Genomic DNA, 20,576 nt, shown 5'->3' with positions numbered 1-20,576 from the left:
TGAGGGTAGGAAAGTACGAGGACGCCGCGAGGCTCCTGCTTCCGCGAGGCTGGCACGGAACTGCCGTGCTTCCTGGGTACGCACGGACGCGCCTGTTCCGGCACAGAGCGCTCCGTGGGAGAGGTTTTTGTTTTCAGAGATGGTTTCCTGTGTAAACTGTGAGGTGCTGGAACTGAGTGTCGCAACAAAAGTACTGGACTCTCTCCCCAGGCCATCGCCCCGCCCCAGCGGACGGGAGAGGGGTGCACAGCATCTCCGCGGAAATGTGGCGGCTTAACACGCGCTCACAGGCACGATTTCAGGCGGAACACTGTGTGCGTTTCCCCAAATGGTAACAGGAGACATGAAAGGAAGGACAGGAGCACACGGGTAGTGACGCGTTAGAGCGAAGCCAGCATCGGAGACACACCAGGCCCCCAGGCTCCTAGCACGGACGTGGCCGTAAGGCGGGGTGTGTCGGCCCGTCCAGAAGATGCTCACGCTTAGGCTGATGCCTCCACAACTTCTGTGGGGAAGATGGGCTCCGGGGGCTCGGGCAGCTCCCCAGCCAGGGCCGCCGCGGCCTCGTCTTCCTCGTTCAGATTAGAAAAGGTGAGTTCTTCGTTGAGACCTGTTAAAAACAACAACAATAATGTTTACTGTCTAACCCAGTGGTGCCGATTTCTGATGTTGTTTGATTCAAAGGAGATCGTCCTCAGAAGTGTCCAGAGGTGTCATGTCACCATCAGAAAGGATTCTGGAGCCATTTAAAATCGGGCCTGTTTGGGTTATACATTGACTGTGCAGTACACTTGCTTTTCTCAGTCTGCACTGTACCCTCAGCCAGCCTCCTGGAACATTTGATGTGCAGTGGACTCTGGGCAGTGGCTCAGCAGAAAAGGCTACGAGGAAGAAGAGAAATTAGAGCGAAGGCCAGTACTGTACCTAAGTGCACACCATTGCCAACTAACACCCAGGGTAACTGAGTGCAGACTTAGGCTATTCTGTCAGGTCCATATGGGCAGTGACAGTTTTATTAGCTGAGCTTTCGCCGAGATTTCCTGCTCAGTCTCTCGGTGGAGAGATTTGTTTTCCAGTTTTTGGTCCCCTTAACATTTACTGACCACTGCCAATGCCAGAGAAATTTCTCAATCTGTTAATCCATTCCAGAATGCTCGGGGCCTGCGCTGTCACCAGGGAGGGACTGGTCCCCAGTCACTAGAGTCCTGAATAGCTGTTTCCCTTGTGGTGGGTCTGGCTGGAAATGTGAGAAGTCATTTAAGGAACCTACATCAGTAGGACATAAAAGCAGTCAGGCACCAGGGAGGAAGAATATGATGTCACCTGGTAAGAAACAAGCCTTGTGTCACACACTAAACCACACAAAGTAGCTTGACTCCCCTGATGCGACTCAGAACTGGTCTCCCAATTACATCTTTATTGTCCATGAATCTTAGGGTGTGTTTCAAGATCATGACATATGTTAAGCATGACAAATTTCTAATCACAATTTCTATCGGTTTATTTTTTTCCTCTTTAATGCACATATTGAGTCATACAGTAGGACCGTGTGCTTGCTTTCACTGGTGTGCTCCCCAGGACATTCTATAATACATCTGTCTCCTTTAGATTTCATTTATAGCATCCAAGAAAATTTCACGTTTTAATTGTCAGCACTATTCAAATAAGAATACTGTTTTTCAGTGTATCAATTCATTTATTCTATCTTAAAGTACAAAATAGCTTTAGAATTACAAAGGCAATAACTATTGGTTTCTTTGAATGTCTCTGTGCTACAGATGTACTTTTGGCCTTCACCATCAGTAATGTAAAAAGTAAAATCGCCTATCTGGGGTGTTTCTCTCCAGCTAGCCAGTACACGGGGTGATTCGACCCATGCAGATTTACAAAGGTTTGATGTCATAAGTGATTGGTTCATTTCTCTTGAGACCACAGCCTTCCCAAAGTACAACGTTAAAATTAACACACTGACTACTTGTCTTAAGTAAAATGAGTGGCTCCCAGGAGCCATCAGGAAAAATCTGCCTTTAACTTTCATGGGCTCTGCAGAGAAACCTCAGCAATAATTTGGACCATAACAAAAGGTAGGCTTGGAGATTCCAATCAATTAATTCTGTTGAAAAGCATCATGCATCCTGTTTATCAAGAAGAGCAGCGAGGGTTTTAAACATTCAGGTTAATAGATAATCCATTAAGAAAACAATTCCCATTGTGGCAAATGCCATCCTCGTTTGTGGGCACTTATTTATGGGCTTTGGAGTCCCCTGGCCTCCTGCTGCTGGACCTCTATTCCCCCTCTGCCCACCTTTGTTCTCTGGTTCACAGCTACGTGAAAACAAAGCAAGGAAGCAGCACGTACCCAGTGTTCCGCTCTGGACAAGTTCTTCCTCTACAGTGAACACACGGTTGTACTTCGTCACCCGTTCGCCGCGAGAAAGACCTCCCAACTTGATAAACCGGACGCCCAGTCCGACGGCCTTAAGGGGGGAAACAGCTTCTTTTAAATGGAGGAGACATCTTGCTAAAAGGACACTGTCCCTGTGTTCTGTTCCGGGGTTTGTCTTCTGACCTCGTTTTTTATCTTGATAAGGAGGCTGTAAAGTGAGGGTGTCAGACAGTAAAGAGAGTGTGATTGCAACGACACTTCACTGGGCGTGCGGGCGTGCCGGCTTCACCAAAGCACATCTGGCCTTTCTCCTTCGTTGTAGGAGGTGAGGCCAGGCGCACCCCCAGGCACTGCAGTGTGTTCATCATCTTTCCCAGGGCTTCCATTTTCCTCCTCTGTAAAAGGTCCACGGTTAGCTCTTCACCAAAGGGAGCTGTCTGGGAGGGAGCAAGTCTATTTCATAAAGGTCACAGGACTGCCTCCGCCAAAGCCCGCATTTCTCTGAAATACCAGTTCGTGCTAAAAGCAGTGTTTTGGCAATTCTGCAACTGACCGGCCTTCAGCACTCACCAGATCGACAAGGCTGTCATCCGATGACTCCCCTTCTGTGCTTCCGAAGACAGCAACGCGCCTCTTACCTGTAGGCAGAGAAGTTCCTTTCAGTTTTCCACGGTACAGAAACAGTTAGCATATGCATGAGGCTCTGAGATCAACATTTAACAATTTCCAGAGGTTTAAAACTTTCCTGTGATGACACAATTACTTGAGCACCTAAGAATTCTAACCCAAATACTTGCATTTTTTATTCCCCTGGTTTTATCTGTTCACCCCTTTCCAGTAGCTTAGATGCTAAATACTAAGTGAATGCTACATTTTGTCAAATTTAAAATACTATAAATTGTAAGATTCACCATTATTACCACTAAAGGGGTAAATGCTCAGGTTACATTGATACATTTCTGTGACCACAGCTGTAAGCCATGATTCAGTTTCGTTTGTGTTCAATGTAGAAAAATGCACCTTTGAGTCAGTGCACGGTAAGTGCAAGGTTATCACATGGGGAGTTGATGTGCCTAAGTAATGGGTTTCACAACTCATTGTGTAGAATTTTACCCAAAGGAGCCTGCCATTCTGAATGTTTACTTATTAGAAGAGCAGCACTGACAGTATTTAATCATTTGAGAATCTCAAAACCCCTTGAAATTTACCAAAGTCTGCAAGGAGTGTGAGCCCAAGTTCTTCCTACAGTGACAGTGTTTGTGTTTTAGAGGCGGGAGCCACAGCAGCGATCTGAAGTAACAGAATGACTGCTGGGTGATGGGCCCTGGACTGGGCCAGCCTGCAGGCCAGGGGACTAGGAGCATTTCATTCCACCCTCTGGTACCAGCCCAGGCCCCTGGCTGCCAGTCCCAGGCTAAGTCCAGCTCCAGGTCTGAGACTAGCCTTCTGCCTAGTTTCTGATATTTGTTTCAGGCACTGTGCATAAGTGGCCAAGACTCCCGTGAACTCATGGGGGTTACAGTCTAGTGGGAGATACCAGGCATGAAATAATTGTACAAATAATTGTGGTCAGTACTACAAAGAGAAAATATAAGCTGCTATGAGAAAGGTTCAGAGCAACCAGTTAGGGGTGGAAGAAGTCAGGGAAGGCATATACAGGGTGGGCCAAAAGTAGGCTTACAGTTGTTCGTATGGAAAACAATACAGTAATTAATAAATAATGATACAAGAATAAGCTCTGTTTTGCATAATCACAACTGTAAACCTACTTTTGCCCTACCCTATATATCTGGAGAGGTGTCATTTAAGGGAAGAAGACCTGAAGGATCAGGAGTCAGCCAAGTAACAGTACAGGGCAAAGCATTCTAGGCTGAAGGAAGAGCATGTGGAAAGACCTCAAGGTGGTAAAGAGTCTGAAACTTTTGAGGAAGTAAAAAAAGACCCAGTGTGGGCGAGTGGGATGACTATCCTGCCATGTGCAGCTGGTAGGGCGGTGGCCTTGGCCACACCTCTGTGGTGGCCCTCACTAATGGGGATGACCCCCAAACTGCGGCTGATAGGGAACAACGCAGAGTGAGTAAGCTGCGTTTTATTTTCCGGCACCAGCTCTCTCATAGGTGGTGGGACTTTTTTTTCTTCCAACGTTTCTTCCATGCTTTTTATTACCCACCGTCCTGCATATTGGGCTTCTTGTATAACCAAGTTCATTTTGAGTCTTTCCGAACTCTACTTTTACTCACTGTCAATGAGGTTGGTTATTTCCACCAAGTCACACATTGTGGTTTGGTTTGTGTGTTTTATGACCAGCCCACTGGACTTGGGGGTGCTGATATTTCCTTCCTGCAGAAGTCTAGAGATGCTTTTGGAGGCACTTCCTGCAATTGTGTAACACCTGGAACCAAGAGCGTTATAGAGGCTGTCCCACTGTTCAGAGTCCTGGGTGAATATTGAAGAATTGACCGTTATAAGGTATTGAACACAGTCACAAACAACAGGAGTCATACAGCACATCATCAGAGTTGTATGCTTTTCTGCGATAACACAGTTTTCTCTCACATCTGCAGCTGAATGTTGCCTGGGCTGCAGCCACACAGATTAACAAGCTTGGGACAGAAACTTACAGTGATTAAACTGGGGCTTAAAGATCTAGTGAGTACAATTTTGTACGCATTAGATGCTGTTCCCCACGCTGATTCTGAGTCTTCACAGCCAGGCTTTCCTTACCCACTGTGTTATCTGCAGTGTTGCTAAGGATGGGCTGGTGAGAAGATTTTGCTCTTCTTTCGGGTAAACAGACAACTGAAAGAAATGAGTCTGAAAGGCCTCTAGGCCCTCATTCTCAACACCCCTGTTTTTTACTAGTGACACCACTATATGAAAGAAAATGTTTACTATTAAAAAAATAACATTCAAAGTCTTCCCCGCCATTGTACCAGATTTCAGCCTGTCTCCTTAGAACAGATCATATAGGTGCATCTCATCACACTAAAAGGAGCTGCAGTTAGAGCCTCAGGTTGAGCACAGAAGACAGGTCTGGCGATAAAGCACTGAGCTCAGTCTATGTCCCCTGCGAGTGCCGGGACGGAGCTGAGGCTGTGAAAGGGAAGGTGGGACTGAGAGACCCTGGGGCTCCCAACCACATCCAGACTCCTCTTGTTCCCCCAGTTTAAAACCTTGAGTTATCTCAGAGGGTATCTGTTTAGTCTGTCTAATGGCTCTCAAATTCATAAAATCAAGAATTTCAGTTTTGCTATTGAAATGGGTTAGGAAGAGAGGGGTCCTTCTGTGGCATGTAAACAACCCTCATTAGATGCATTAGCCCTAACAGGTTTTAAAAAACTTAGTATTGCAAACCTTTTAAAAATACGGCTTTGTTACTTCTCTGCATACATAGTAACTGGATTTAGGTTAAAAAACATTTGGCCTAGTTGAAGGCCTGTTTCCCTGAGCACCTGACAATGAGACATGGTTAACCTGTTGAAGCACCAGCTAGCACAGCAGGCTTGGCTTCCATCTGCTAAGTTGCCGGTACACATACAGATACTCCTGAAAGCTTGGGAAGGCCTGTTCCATTCTGCAGACGGGCTCACTCCTAGGCAACTGCGTCTCTGCTATTCACTTCCTTAGCAAGTGCCTTTCTCACAAATGCCGAAAGAAAGAAACTCAGCCCAGCCCAAATTCCAACACGTTTCGGATGACAGAGTGAGATTTTTTAGTCTGTGCTTTATTGTAAAATTCAAGGTGAATCCTGTTACCTCTTTCCTGAAAGGATCAATTAAGGCAATAATTGCAGGGAACTTGTTGACCAGATCCACATACAGGTCAACCATCTCAGCCGCATTTTTGTACGTTCCCATCACCACTTCATACTTCCCTTTACTCTGGTAAACAGAAGGAAGAGATTAGAGGGTAAACGCCAGCTTCCTCAAACATTAAAAATGGGGCTCAAATACATTTCCATTCATTTCACATAAAAGATTATAAACATTCTTTTCAGGCCCTATTCACATAAGAAATGTACGCATTTTACTTTTAACATCTGTTACATATGTTGGGTTGGGAAATCAACTCACCAACCCCTCTGACGCCCATGGAGCTCTTCCCACTGGCTTCGGATGAAGCCTTGTGTACAAAAGAACTGAGAAAAGTGTGTGTGTGTGGGGCGGGGGGCTGGGGATAATTTCTGCCTTAGGTTTATTATGCGGAGCCAGATACCTGGCTGCATAGGGAGATGGGCAATAACGTAAGTTCATAAAACCAACCGTAGCCATGCAGACCTGCCCACTCGATAGAACCCACCATCTTTCAACTTACAATGAACAAACGGCTTATTCTACTGGGAATGCTCTGAAATTTGAAAGCAGATCTGAGCTTTTGAGATACTAACAGCCAGTATGGAAAGTAAAGTGATAATGTGAAGGCACTGCTTTCTCAGGGGGCATGCAGGTTCTAGTAGTGACAGTACTGTCTAGAAAGTGGAATTCTGGTGCAACCCCATTCACCTGAAGGCTGGCAAGCCCCCAGGTCACTAGCTATAGAAATAAGCAGGGCTACGGGATCTAGTGTCGTCTCGGCAAAACACAGCACCTTTCCTTCCAAGTCTGTTCAGGCGTGGCACTGGGGGCACTGAGGCACCTGGGAGAGCTGGCAGGGAACAGAATGACTGGTTTGCTAATGACTTCCTGCTGCTGTTGCTGAATGAATAGATTCCACTGGAATTAGGCTCTTAAGAAACCCATAATTGGAAGGATTTCATACCTTTTTCACATTAAACAGCATCAAGAACTTTTAGTTTCTATACTTTAAGGCTCTAAAATCCTATCTTGTCAGTAAGGAAATGCTAATGGTTTTGAACTAGTATTGTTGTAATAATTATCTGATACCAAGCTAATGTATTTTACTGAATATAAGCAATAAATACCCATTCAAGTTAACACTAGGAGTCGGTATAGTCATAGTTCTTGGTACACGTTGCTGATGAAAACATGCAATTATTTTCCTTAATGCTATGCCTAGGAACCAATCATCATGTGAGGAATAGGAAACTACATTAAACATTCCTTTATGTGCTTAGTGTTTTTAGAAAAGTAAGAACTTTTAGAACCCAGATGAAACTTAGGGTTCCTGTATACTGTTCACATTTTCCTTTGAAGTTAGAATGGGAAACCAAAGTGAAATTCTGCTCGGTCATATCCCCTGACTTTGACATTAATTACCCAGTCACCATAAATGCACATCAGTGTACTGGGCACTTTATAAAATCTAGACTCAGCATTTATGTATCTGAAAATGGGGAGTACGTGTATAAAACAGACAACTTGTAGTAGCTTTCCTAATGTAACAATTTCCCACTTTTAAAGGTTAATTGCTGATGCAATATCCTGAGGAAGGGAGGGCTACAAAAGTCTTAAATAAAACTTGTTTTCTATTCTTTCTTTTTAAGATAGCTTCCTAGGTGAAGTTTCACTGCTAAAGATCTGTCCTAACCCAGGCTCTGTGATGGGCTTAACTGGATATATTCTCCATAAACTTCAATAACTTGTAGGCATTTTTATATTTAAAAAGTGAGCCACAGTACAAACTCTAGAAGGGTTTGTCAAGTCACAGTTAAAACGGATTCACTTTTTACGCCTGACAAATTCAGCATTTACCAACCAAGTAATTATACTCAGCAAAACATACCAGTCTGTGAAATTAAGCTTCAATGGCACTCATGATTGCAATGTAAGCAACCCATTCTAGTCACTTGTATTACAGAATTTCTATAAATACTTATGATTTTTTCTGTTAATTTTAAAAATTATGTATATGGTTATATTATCCTCTTGTCATTAGCTAACTTCGCTTTCTCAACTCCATTTATATTTGGACTCCCCCCCCCCCAAATTAACAACAAAAAATAGTATCTGTTTGGAAAATATACAGATAAGCTCTTCTTTTGAGTTCTAATTTAAAATAATGGGACTTCAACAAAAAGTAAATGTTCTGGAGAAGACACTCACATAGTCCATCAGTTCATGTGCAGCACAGTTGATGGCCAGATGCAGATTTGTTCCCAGTTCTAGGCCCAGGTTCGCACAGATTCCTTGTATCAGGAGCAGGGGCTGCTCTATGGTGTCATAAGTAATAGTTAAACAGCCGAGATGGGACATCTTGCCAGTGATCAGCTGCTGTAAGACCAAAGGGAAATGATGCGTGTAAACACAGCACATTACTGTTCTTGGAGTTTCCTGTGTTAGGCACATTGTATAACCAGACACGACTCTCCAAAGAGGTGCTCCTCTGATGCCTGGTTAATCCTATGTCTAGGTCCCACTCATCTGTGCGACCTCTGAGCATATAGTTGCCCTACAGTATCTGGGAATAATTCTCTTACTTTATTTTACTTGCCAAGGTTTTCGAGTGTGGCATGGAAAACACACTTTTCTGTCTTCAGTGTGCCCATGTTCTCTACATTGGCTCTGCCCTTATATATAGGCTCACCTGAGTCACCACCACCAGGCTGGTGAGTCTCTGGGCTGTCCCTGTAAATGTCTGTCCTGCCTGTCCCTAACTCTGCCCTCTTCCTCCAACCTGCTCTCTCCTGTGTCCCTCTGCCCTTTAGTAGAAGAAACTGTTAAAACTTATAACTGCAGCCCCCCTTCAGGACTGGAGGCTTCAGCTAAGAGGATGCAGCCCTGAGGGTGGATTTCAGTGGAAGAAGATTTGAGGAGTCAAAGAACCGCAGAGAAAGGCAGTCACATGCTTCTCTTGCAAGGTCAGCCTTGATGTGCCCTTGTGATAAATTGCCACTATGCAATTATAATGTAAGTCAAAGCAGTACCAATAATTTTGAGGGCTTAAGGGTGTGTGTACCAAACTCAAGAGCAAACATGAACCTAGGTATAAATATCCCCTTTTTACTGGCCATAGCACTAATTAATTATAAGAACCATACAACATTTTTAACATCAGCAAGAGGAAACTTCTATTCGACAAAGGAATAGTAGGGGAAAATTTTTGTGTTCAGAGCACCCACAGTCACCAAAGTGGACCGACTGATCAAGTTCAGCTTGTCTCCCAACGCCCTTTCAGTTTTCACAAGGACTGTGTGCCTCTCCTGGCAAAATCAGATCTGGTAATGTGTCACCGGAAATGGCACCTCAGTGCCTTTGGGGACCAGATGTAAGGAGTGACTGTCTTTCTGTGCCTTTCTCTCTCTCTTTGGTAGTAGTAAAATTAAAATCTAAACCATCCTATATGCCCTTCATCTAGTTAGCAGAGAGATCCAACTTCCCCAACACTTTACCTATAGGCTTTCAAATGTAATCCCATTACCCATAGATGCTCTCAGAGATTTCAGTTGGCCAGACAACTGACAACCGGTAGAGAAGGCCTAGCAGCGTGTTGTGAGAAAGGCAAGGGCAGAGTGACATTCCAGCTCTGGAGCTGCCCGGTTTAGTGCTCTGGGAGCAGAATCTGCACTTGCATCAGCCCTGGCCCTGAAGCGAAATGACTACAGGCGAGACAAAGGGGCGGGGACATGAACGAATTGTCACAAGTGCGGTAAACAAACATGTACGTACTTGGCCTCTTTTGCCTCCATTATGCCCTTTCTTCGCCTCTGCTTTGGGAGGAGGGGGCTGTGGGACAGAAGATAGACACACATCACTTGGAATTTTCAAACATGTCTGTGGGCAGCAAGCGCCGCTCAGGTCCTCTGGCCTCTCCCTGCTCTGGAGCCTGGCCAGTCACACTGTGAATCACACACACACATGGGTCACACCAGCCACCCCCTGCTTTGATAAACCCAAAGCTATTTCTCAAGTTCAGGCACGTGTTCCCAATATTTCTTCCCTGCCTTCTGCCTCCAATTGGGGCATGTATGTACATGCTCATGCATTTCTACTCATAAAAATGAATTCCCCTCCTTGCCCTTAAGGAATAAGACCACTGAGGGATTTGCTTTCATAGGCCCAGTATATTGTTTTGAATATGAATATTCTCAGAGTACAAGCACTTTCTCCTGCAGGGTGGATTCAACTTTTGGAAACAGCCGAAGGTCATTAAGTCTGGTGACTCTGGTGTGGGTAAAGTCAGTTGAGAATAAAAGCAAAAATATTTCCCAAAGAAACATTCCCACAATTTGGGAGTTTTCTGTATTGATAAGGATGCACTTTTATGTCCAGCGTTTATTGGCTCTATAAGCTGGGTCATGTTTGTCAAGAATCAGCATGGTTCACACTCAAGTATGTGCAAATACTCTGAGCATGTTGCTTGTATCCAACTCATTTACTCCTCACAATCTCCCCATGTGATGAGTACTTATACTCACTTTATAGATGAGGAACCTGAGGCAGAGAGGTTATGTAACTGAAGTTAAGGTCACACAGCTGATCAGGGGCAAAGCAGAGTGCAAGGTCAGGGTTAACTTGTCCAAACCTGAGTCTCTGCAGGCTGGCCACCCATAAAGAAGGTGGCCTCCTGAAAAGTGCCACAGACACTCCAGGCTGGTGCTTCACATAATTCTGATCAACTGTATGGCTTGTCCCCCCATCACTACAGGGGAGGGGCTGGTGCTGGGAAGATAGTATTGGAGCCAAAGTGCCTTCAAGTCAAACTGCTATTGTGTCTCAGCTTCCGTCCTGCAGGGGGAAGGGCTAGTGCTTCCAAAAGCCCCACTCTAAACAAATGTGGGATCCTGGGACAGCCAGTGACTCATACAGCTGTCATCCTGCCTCTGTGACCTTCCCCTCGAGGGCTTCTTAGCCAAGGGCACTCGTTTGCCCAACACAGGGATGCTAAGCAGACACAAGAGTCTGTGCCTTAACCGCTATTCCAAATTACCTCTCACATCACAGGGGCCAAATCCTTCCTTTCTCTCTGAATCCTGAGGATGGCCTTAGCATAGAGCTAGCTGCCTTGGATATCAAAATGAGATTGTTAAGCACCATCATAAGCTGGATCCACAGCCAATGAGGGGACGTATAAGCTTGGCTCATACAGGAAACCCAAAGCAAATTAATGCATTTTCCATATCAATAACACTGCTGATTTAATTCCACAGCCAACAAATTATAACTTGGGCACTAGAAGTTATATACATGTCAGTAACCAGATACCATAGATTCTCTTTACCTACCATTTCAATTGTTTTGTTAATTTGTTTCTGAATTTCCATAAGCATCTCCACACCCTGTAAGTAGAATAAACACGATCATCCACAACTGCAGTCTAGAAGTTTTAAATATAAAAATTTACACCGCACGTGGCTATTTCTAACTCAGAATATTTGTAGGGTCCCTGACAAGGTCTATACAATCAGAAGATTAAATGTTAATCGTCAGCCCTCAGTTTTCATTTGGCCAAACATGAATGAGAGGCCCCTCTTCCTCGGGACCCCCTCCATTGTTCAGAACTGGCCACTTCAGTTGGCTCCATTCTACTGCACGGTCTCCTGACAGACCCTCTTGCAGTACAGGTCTCAGGTCACGAAGGGATTCTGCATGATAGTGTTTGAATTAGCATAAACTAAAAAAGTGGAAAAGTGTATTCTGATGACAGTAGGATCTGCATATGAAGACAGAGAAAGAACTGCGTGCCCAGTGCTCTGTTACCCACACAGCACAGCAGATCACTTCAGGAGAGATCCAGATGCCAGGATCTTAACTTGATCTGGCAGGTTGTGAGCCAGAGATAAATCCTAACCTTTCACAATTGGTCAATTTGGAGGTAATGGTTATTCTTTTTAAAAAAGGATTCTTTATCACAAATCATCTTGAGATTTAAAAAATAATGGTTTTCACTGTATCACTCCATTATCAGAGGGGATGGAGCTTCCTGCTTTCTCTTAAAAGATCCCCTAGATAACGTGAGCACTGAGTTCTCCCTAATGCCTAGTTGGCAGAATACTTCACGAGGTTTTAAAGAAGGGTATCGACTCATTCAGGACACAAAGAACAATACAGACACTAGCACCCCACTAAGTAGTAAAAATGCAACTTAGGGTCCCTTCATTCCAAATTCCATAAATATGCACTAACCCTCTCTAACGTGCCCAGAAATCTGCCATCTCAGGCCCTGGAGTTCTAACCACAGAATAGGCTGCCAGGAAAGTGGCAGCTCCCTCTTGTTGCTGCTGGAGTGCGTGGACCTGTAAGTGAAGATATCTCAGCTCCCTCAGCAGGAACCCTCCAGCAGCATCAAGGCCAACAAAGTTACACACACACGGCTTCTCTGTGACGCACTGGCATGAGTCAGCTCTTAACGAACCAGAGATCTAAGGTGCTCTAAGTGTGTTCCCTTTTGTCCGAGGTCTTGCTTCCCTCCCATTTCCCTGATATGGAAACATTTGTTAAAATATTTCTTCTCATTTTGTATTTATTTCCCTCTGTCTTGGTGTATGTATTTTTTAGAAAAAGTTTGAGATAATGTAAGGTACTTGTTTAGCCGATAATCCAGGATGGGGTATACAGATCAATTCTTTCATTAAATTCAGCTTCCCAGGCGACGACTTCCCACAGCTGACCAGAGATACCATTAGCAGAGGTATAGTTAGCTTTGCTGGCTGCTCCTGAAGTGGGGGGAAAGCAAGAGGAAACGAGACATGGTTCATGCATGCTGAGAGCCAGGCTCCTCATGATGGAATGTAACGGATACTGACCTGAGGGTGCTTCAGCGATGCGATTTTGACATACAAAGGGTTACTGCTCAGCACGGCACTGGCTTTGGCAACAGCCAGTGACACAGCCCCTGTGGCCATGCTGCCACAGAGCACGGGCTCCACAGGCTCTGGAGCGGCAATGGGTTTCTCGGTGAGAGAACGCTTCACACCTGGAGGGGAAAATACAAGATTCCTTTGTAGGAAGTTTGACTCCAAGAAAACTACTTTTTGATGCTTTACTTACAGATACAGCCCCAACATAAAGAAAGGTTGAACACTGAGACTGGGAATCACGTATCTTCCACCTCGACCCCCAACAAGTGTTCTGTTTGCTTTCATATACCACTCCCTAATGCTTGAAGAATCCTTAGGCATGGGTTTTGCCTCCCTAAGAAATTTTTAGAACATCTAATTTGGGCAGATATTGTTATCCCACATTCACATATAACAAAACTAGGGCTTAGAGAGGTTTAAAGGTTTGTCCAGTATTGATCAGAAAGTGAATAAAGAGACGGTTCGGACAGTCTTTGAGTCCCAAACCCTTTGCTTTTCCTCTCTCCCACCACAGCTCTGGCACACCCAACCTGATGGTGAACATCTCTTCATGCACGTATCTAACTAGTTATCTTTCTCGCCAGCCCCCATCCAGCCCCCATCCAATGCCTTTTTCTTTTAGAAATGCCTTCCAGATCCCGCCATCCAGCCAGAATCCCTCTTCATCTTTCACTCCCATATGTTCTCAGCCACCCAGTCTGATCGGGTACCACGGAGTCTATCATCAGTCCTTAGTGTCCCTCCTGTCCTCCTCTTCCCCTCAGCTCCTGGCCTGAGTCAAGTAGGTGAGGGAAGTGGAATAAGCTGTAAGTGCCTAGCACGTAGTAAATGTTTAGCAAATTACTGTCCTAACTTCTTCCTTTCTCTTGTGTTCCAAGTTGGATCAGTCAGAAGCAACAGCCAAATGACTATCCATTGGTGGTCTCTACATGTAATTCGGCAGTGGCTGTCCTCACCCTCCCAAGAGATTGGCCTAACATAATTCTTTTGTCTAAGGGAAACTCTCTTGTCTGCCCCCCACCCCCCCATCCTAGGCCTCAGCATCTGAATCTGTGATTGGTCCCTTTCTGGTCTGGTGCTTTCTCATTCAGTAGAACCCACATTTAGTGGGTATTTAGTTTGAACCAGGCATCATGCTAGGCACTGGCAGTGCTAAATTGAACAAGGCATGATTCATACCCTCAAAGAGCATGTTGTAGTTGGATAGACATAGAAAAAACTGTTACAATCCTAGCAGCAGCTCCAGAATTGACATGCTGGAGGAGCTGAGGTTAGCAGTCTGTTGGAAGGCATGGAGCAAAGGGCCATGATAACTTCGATTATTTGCTTTAAAATAGCAAACTTTTCCAAATAAATTTTTTATTAACATGTTACATAGGGCTAAGAAAATGTTGGTTATCTTTAAAATATGGAGTGGCTTCTTGATGAAGTAATGGAAATTTTGAGGGGCAGTTAAAGGACCCCCATGCCACACCTTCCCTGTCTCCGGCATTGCCACCATTCAGTGCACTTAGTTTATCTCACAAAGAAATACAAATAAATGGCCCTGCCTGGTATGGCCCAGTTGGTTGGGGGTCATCCTGTATACCGAGAGGTCACGATTCGATTCCCAGTTGTGGTACATGTCCAGGTTGTAAGCTTGATCCCCAGTAGGGGGTATGTAGGAGGCAGCCGATCAATGTTTCTCTCACATATGTTTTTTTCTCTCTCCCTCCCTCTCCTTCCTCTCTCTCTAAAATCAATGAAAACATATTTAAAAATAAAAATGAGTGGATAGTGAGATGGGGTAAAACCCTGACAGCCCAACACAAAAGCTTCAAGCAAGGAAGTGGTGTGGAGGACCGATGGTGCCTGGTGGCAGCCCAGCCTAGGCCTATAGCGAAGAGATTCTAACTCAGCAAGGCCGTCCGAGCTTCAGCCTTTTGTCTCACCTGTTTGTTACTAAAGGTTCTGCGAGACGATAAGCCACTGACCTAGCTTTTGTCCTTTCTTTTTTGATGGAGGTGGAGTAGGTGGTGGTGGCGGCACTATCAGAGATGGAAGTGTGGGCACTGTTGAGTCTTCCAGGCTCTTTTCCAATTCTTTTCTCTCCTTATCTTCTTGCACTTTATTTTCAAAGAATGTCCTTAATGGCAAGAAAATATGGCTGTAGAGTGGCATACTTCGGAATATCGCTCGTAATTTTGGTCATGTTGTAGTGCTGACCCCAATATGTTTTAATAATTAATTCTGCCTTTTAGTGATGTAAGAACAATCAGCTTCAGTTTCCAAGGCCAAAATATGAAGATGCTGTTATGAAACTGTGTCCAAGAACTGAAATTAATTTTGGCTTGGAAGTAAATGTTTAAAGATTGCAGGTGCTTGTTTTAAAAAATTATTTGAGCTTTGTTTCTATTCGTAAAGTAAAATTTGAAGATGTAATATGATTTATGGCTATTGGATTTTCTTTTTCAATAAATGACCATCAGAAAAAAAATGAGTCAAGAATAGACAATGGAATATACAGCAATATGTGCAGGACTTCTTTTTTTGGAGGATGGGGCTTAAAATAAATAGTTAAAAAAACTTTGGGGAAATCTCACTTAGGTACATCTACATAAAATTTCAGTCACCCAGAATTAAAAGAGGCTAAAAGGTTCTGTAGCAAAAAACAAAAAACAAGCCAACAAAGACATGGGAATCCAGTTTGAATTAGAGTTATTAATAATCCAGATGCTGGTGGGGCAGTGACGTTAAAATACTGAGAGAAATTAATTTTAAAGGAGAATTCTATACTCAGCTAAACTGTCAACCATGACAGCAAAGTGCTGACATTTTCACACACATAAGAACTCAAAAACTTTACATCCCTTTGTCATTCCTACTTTTAAAGGATGTAATCCTGCAGGTTAAGAAAGAGGAAGATATGGGACCCTGGCAATAAGAGAACAAGGAAAGGATGTCTTATGGCTTCTCTGTAGTGGGCCCAGAGAGGAACCAGCCAGGTGGGAGGTTTGCGGAGACAAAGCTCCAGGAAAAAAGTAGTGTATGGAATAAGAGGTATGTCTGAGATGTTGGGGGAACAAACTAAGGATGTGTTAATAGCAGAAAAGATACACACAAAAGAAGGAGTAGGTGCAATAGCATTCAGAAAACAAAAACTTCAAAAAAAGTGTTTACAAAGGTCACGATCCAACCGTGAAGCAAACTGAAATGTAATGTTATGCACCATGAGGCAAGCGATGAAGGTTGGGGAAAGAGAATCCAGCTGACCGTCGTTTGGCCAAGAGGGTTGTGACACTGGACTTGCACAAAAGGAAAAGTAATGCTAACCTCTACTTCGTTGGGCACTGAACAGTACTCAACAAGCCCCAGTAAATAGTTGTGTGGTTTTCACATTTCAGCTTCAACCTATGGGCAGAGCATGGAAGACCTTGCTGTGTCTGGAGGACACAAAATAAGAATCACCCATTCATTGTGACTATAGAAAAGCCTATGGTACGTTTGACGAGGGCATATGAGGAGGTGGGGAGAGGGAGGGAACATCATCTCCATTCTTAATTCTATTCCTGAGAAACTTGTTACTGAATCCTAAGGAAGTTCTATGCATGAAAAGAGGTTGAAAGTCCTTATGTAGCCTTACACAGTAAAATTTTAATAATGGTTTTCAGGAAAAAAACAAAATTTTATGCTAAATTGTGCTGCTTTTGCCTAGGCTTCTTAACTGACTAATCAACTGTCCTGTGGATATGACAGACCTGTTTTACTGGCAGGTGAAATGGAAAGAAAACAAATATAGGATGTCCCCCCAAAATGTATACACACACTTTGAATAATTATAAAGGCAGTGTTTATTAAAATACATTTCATTTTCAAAATTGAGCTGTTAGCTATTAAAGTGTGTATACATTTTTAGGGGGACACTCTGTGTATATTTATACTGCACACTTACATTTTGAAGTGGAAGATTTACCTGAGCACCTGGTCCACCTCAGCCTGGCTGGAGGGCACTAGGCCCCGAAGCTCCTGGGTGATGGTTTCATTGACCCACTGCACAGCGGTCCTGACGGCATCGGCCCTCTCTGCTTCCTCCGCTTCAGCCAGCTCGGGCACAGTGTTATCGTGGACTTCAAAGTGAGTCGCCATCACCACGGAACATATGTTCTGAAAATGACACATCTGTGTTCTGCATTTTCTCTCCCTCTCGCAGAAAATGGGAAATCAAGTGTATCCAGCTTTTAATGGGCATGATATTTTATCACTAATTTCAAAGGGAAAATGAGAAGATATAATTTTCCTGGAGGGATTTTTATAGTTCTTGAAATACTATGGAACCCAGCCTCAGGGAACATTTGAGATTTTACCTTGTTAAAATCCCCTTAGAAAAACCTTACATTGAAGTTCATTTTTATCACTAGCTCTTCAATAAGTAGCTCAAAGTGTACAAACAGATTGAGTCGTCATTATTTTCTGCTCAGAGACTGAAGAAAAATTGTTTCTAGCAACAAATATGTAGCAATTCAAATGATTATTAAAATTATGAAAGTGAATCTTTTTTTTTAATGTAGCTCGCTCTATATATCTCCAAATCTGTGTGAATTTAGATGCAAATATATCAGTCTATAAGCCTATCTGTCGATTTCTGGAGCTCATCACATTAATAATGTCAGGTTTAAACCTATTTTTGCCCCATTTCCTTTCTCCATCTTGGATCATCTTCAAGTGAGCATGTCATGTCTGTACTGCGTAACACTTACACATCATAAAGCCATCACGGTTGATTGTGTGGTTCATGCTTTATGTACATGTCTGCTTACAAATCGTGTGTTGGTGTGTATTTCACAAACACTGAATTTCAGCGCATTCCTTTTCCACGATGTGGACAACACGTGCAGTGGGGCCAGGACATAGCGAAGAACCCTTGGGCTGCCTTGTACCTTGGAGAAGTTTTGAATGGTGCAGAATATTTCCACTTGGAGGGCGGGAAGCCCCAGTCCGTCCAGCACTTTCTTCCCCACCACTTTGCATATGGTGGGAGGCTTCGCAAGTTTAGAGAAGTAGTTTGCCTTCAACACAGAAAAACAATCAGGGCACCACATCGTCTTTACCTTTAAAGGGGCATTCACATTTACTCTAGTTTCTCATAAACCTGCCCCCAAGTGTGCCGCCGCCCCCCCCCCCCCACTAAGATTTGGATGGAGCCCGATGCTGAGTCTCGGGTAGGTGGGGTGATTTGTTTTTCAGACTCTAAGCAGAAACTCACATGCAATCCCTAATTCAAGGCCCCGTGTCACTCTTTAGCTGGCCCTCACCCATCACCCGTGCCCCTTGGGAAAATGTGAAGTTCACTGGGCCAGCTTATTTGTAAAACGGGAATCATAATTTTTACCTCGCAGGGTCCTAAAGCATTAAGTGAAATAACGTATACAGCACAGAGCACAAGGGGCCCAGCAAACACCTCCCCCATCCCATCCCCGCCTTAGAGGTCTGGGCAAGGACGGAGAAAAATAAACATTCCCCAAGCGCCCGCTGTCACCTGCCCCGCAGGACGTGCGTTCGCCCCCGGGAACGCGTGGGCTCCTTCTCGGGGGCACCCGCTCTGCCTGTGGTCACGGGGCCTCACCGTGGCGCGAGCTCCTCCCCGCGCTGCCTTCCGAGGGTAGGTGCCCCTTAGCGCACGTGGCCTGGCAGGGAGGGCGCGCCTGCCTTTGTTTCAAGTGCTCGTTATGCTTAAGGCTAAGTTTGAGGTTTGTGCCAGAAACCGCACTGGGCACAGAAACTGGGAGGGTGGCAGGACCCCCCGGAGCTCACGGTGCCTGCAGAGAGGGCCGCAGGGGCTGGGGCCGCGCCAGGACCGTCCGTCCAGGGGACAGCGGTCGAGGCTCCGATCTGAATTGGACGCCAGGGAGGAGCCGGCCAGGGAAGGACCGACATCCAGGCGGGCGCGAGGCCTCGTTAGAGTGACCCCTGGAGCAGCGGGCGCGGCTGGGAACGAGGCCGAGCTGCAGCGCCGCCCAGGCGTCCACCCCGAGCGGGGCCGAGCGCGCGCAGTTACTATCTGGCGACCAGAACAGCCGGAGCCGGCCAGGCCTGCGCGGAGGTGGCCGGGAAGCCTGCCGGGCCCCGGGCTGTGGCCGTAGCTACCAGTCCGCCCGGCGCCCAGCATCCTCTGGCTGCCGCCTGCCTCCACTTTCTTCCGCGCATCTCCTCCGCCCTGCCTTTCATGGAGCCTCTCCGCGCCCCCTCGGTCGCCAACCCCCGCGGCCGCCACGCGCACGCGCGACTCCGCGGCGCAGGCGCACGGCGTTGCCGCAGCGCAGGGCGGGGGAGGGGCGGGAGGGAAGAGGGTGCTGTCCCAGGTCCCTACCAGGTGCCCGTAGACGTCGGCAGGCTGGAGGTAGAAGGTGGCGTTGAGCAGCTCTTCCAGCCTGCGCGGGACGTCGTTCTCCCGGTAGTACTCCAGAGCCTGCTGCTTCAGCTTCTGCAGCTCCCTAGGGGGCCCACAGCCGCGGCGGCCGCCGTCTTCCCCCATGGTAGGAGATGAAGGCTACAGCGGGGGTTAGCCTGGGGGCCCGAGAGCGTCCTCCCCGTCGCTAGGCAACGCAACGAGCGTAGACCCCCCGCCCCCCAGATCTCGCGAGGCTTCCGGTCCCGGGTTCCGCCGCGGCGGGAGCAGGGAAAGGCGCCTCGGCCCCTCTCCCAGATGCTCTCGGACTAGTTTGTACCCCGGCGTCGCTCCTCACCTTCCCCCGACGTGTTCCGGATGGCGAGAGCGTTAGCAATCTCAGGGGGCGCTCCGCGTGGAAGCCCGTTAGTCCCGGCTTCCAGCTGTGGGCTCGGGTCGGGGTGGCGCGGGGTCCCGCTGCCCTGGGACCCGGGCCATGGGCCTCCGCCGCCCCCACCCGCGTCGCTCCTCGGGGCCGTGAGGTCCTCGGGTGGCGAGGGCGCCCGCGCGGGCCTCTGCCTGGGGAGGGAGGGGGAGGGAGGGGGAGCTCGGGCGGCTCTCCGGGCTGCGCAGGGCCCTGGCGCTCATTCATTCGGCCGATGCTGCGCTCCGGAGCCGAGCCGGGCCCGGGCTGGGCGTTCACGCGCGTCCTGCCCGCGGTCAGTGCGATGGAGTCAGTGGAAGGGGAAAGCGTGGGCCGGGAAGACGTGCGGTGAACCTTCAGTGGTGGTTTGTGGTTCAGAGGCGGGGGGGGGGGGGTACAGGCGAGGCCTGAGAAGGGGGGTGGAAGACGGTGCGTGGGCCGAGCACCCCCCCCTTCGCTGGCTGCCCGCGTCCTGCCCTCTCCGTCCCAGCCGCCTGCCCGGCTTCCCGGCCCCGCCGGCGTCCCTGCGATGCTGGGGCCTGGAGCGAGCGCCCTCTGCCCTCCGCCGGGCTGCACCGCGGGGGCGCACGGGGGGCCCCCCCCGCCCTGCCCTCGCCCGCTCGCGCTTCGGACCCGAGCAGGTCGCGGAAGCCGGCGGGCCTTTGCCGCCCTTGGCTCGTCTGGGAAGCCCGTCTCCCCTCCCGCC

At 46.8% G+C, this 20,576-nt stretch overlaps 2 protein-coding genes across 2 annotated transcripts in view; one reads left to right on the top strand and one right to left on the bottom strand.

Annotated features, from left to right (window-relative positions):
- Positions 1-48: 48 nt before the first annotated feature.
- Positions 49-19,593, bottom strand: ENO4 (enolase 4). Its single transcript, XM_016212182.2, has 14 exons — positions 19,429-19,593; positions 17,999-18,127; positions 17,035-17,225; positions 15,056-15,207; positions 13,029-13,198; positions 12,807-12,938; positions 11,508-11,561; positions 9,952-10,008; positions 8,389-8,556; positions 6,142-6,267; positions 4,627-4,822; positions 2,957-3,024; positions 2,360-2,477; positions 49-610 (listed from the first exon to the last, which is right to left on the bottom strand). Exons 1-14 carry the CDS (start codon positions 19,591-19,593, stop codon positions 483-485), a joined length of 1,854 nt encoding a protein of 617 aa, XP_016067668.2. The 3' UTR covers positions 49-482.
- The window catches only part of HSPA12A (heat shock protein family A (Hsp70) member 12A), a 107,440-nt gene continuing 106,314 nt past the window's right edge, over positions 19,451-20,576 (top strand). The window contains exon 1 of the mRNA XM_016212181.2: positions 19,451-19,594. Coding sequence (XP_016067667.1) covers positions 19,592-19,594 — 3 coding nt within the window. The 5' untranslated portion in view covers positions 19,451-19,591. The remainder of the gene's footprint in view (positions 19,595-20,576) is intronic.

The sequence above is a fragment of the Miniopterus natalensis genome, chromosome 14 (genome assembly GCF_054644295.1).
Source record: "Miniopterus natalensis isolate mMinNat1 chromosome 14, mMinNat1.hap1, whole genome shotgun sequence".
NCBI classification, from domain to species: Eukaryota; Metazoa; Chordata; class Mammalia; order Chiroptera; family Miniopteridae; genus Miniopterus; species Miniopterus natalensis.
Note: the sequence above shows the minus strand (reverse complement) of the source record. Positions and strands in the feature narration are given on the sequence as shown.

Excerpts from the sequence above, each read along its gene's own strand:
- ENO4 (XM_016212182.2), bottom strand. The coding sequence starts at position 19,593 with ATGGGGGAAGACGGCGGCCGCCGCGGCTGTGGGCCCCCTAGGGAGCTG. Across the intron at positions 13,199-15,055 it reads AAAGAAAGGACAAAAGCTAG|GTGTGAAGCGTTCTCTCACC; the intron begins GTCAGTGGCTTA and ends TTTCCCCTCCAG. Across the intron at positions 2,478-2,956 it reads ATGACAGCCTTGTCGATCTG|GCCGTCGGACTGGGCGTCCG; the intron begins GTGAGTGCTGAA and ends TCCCCCCTTAAG.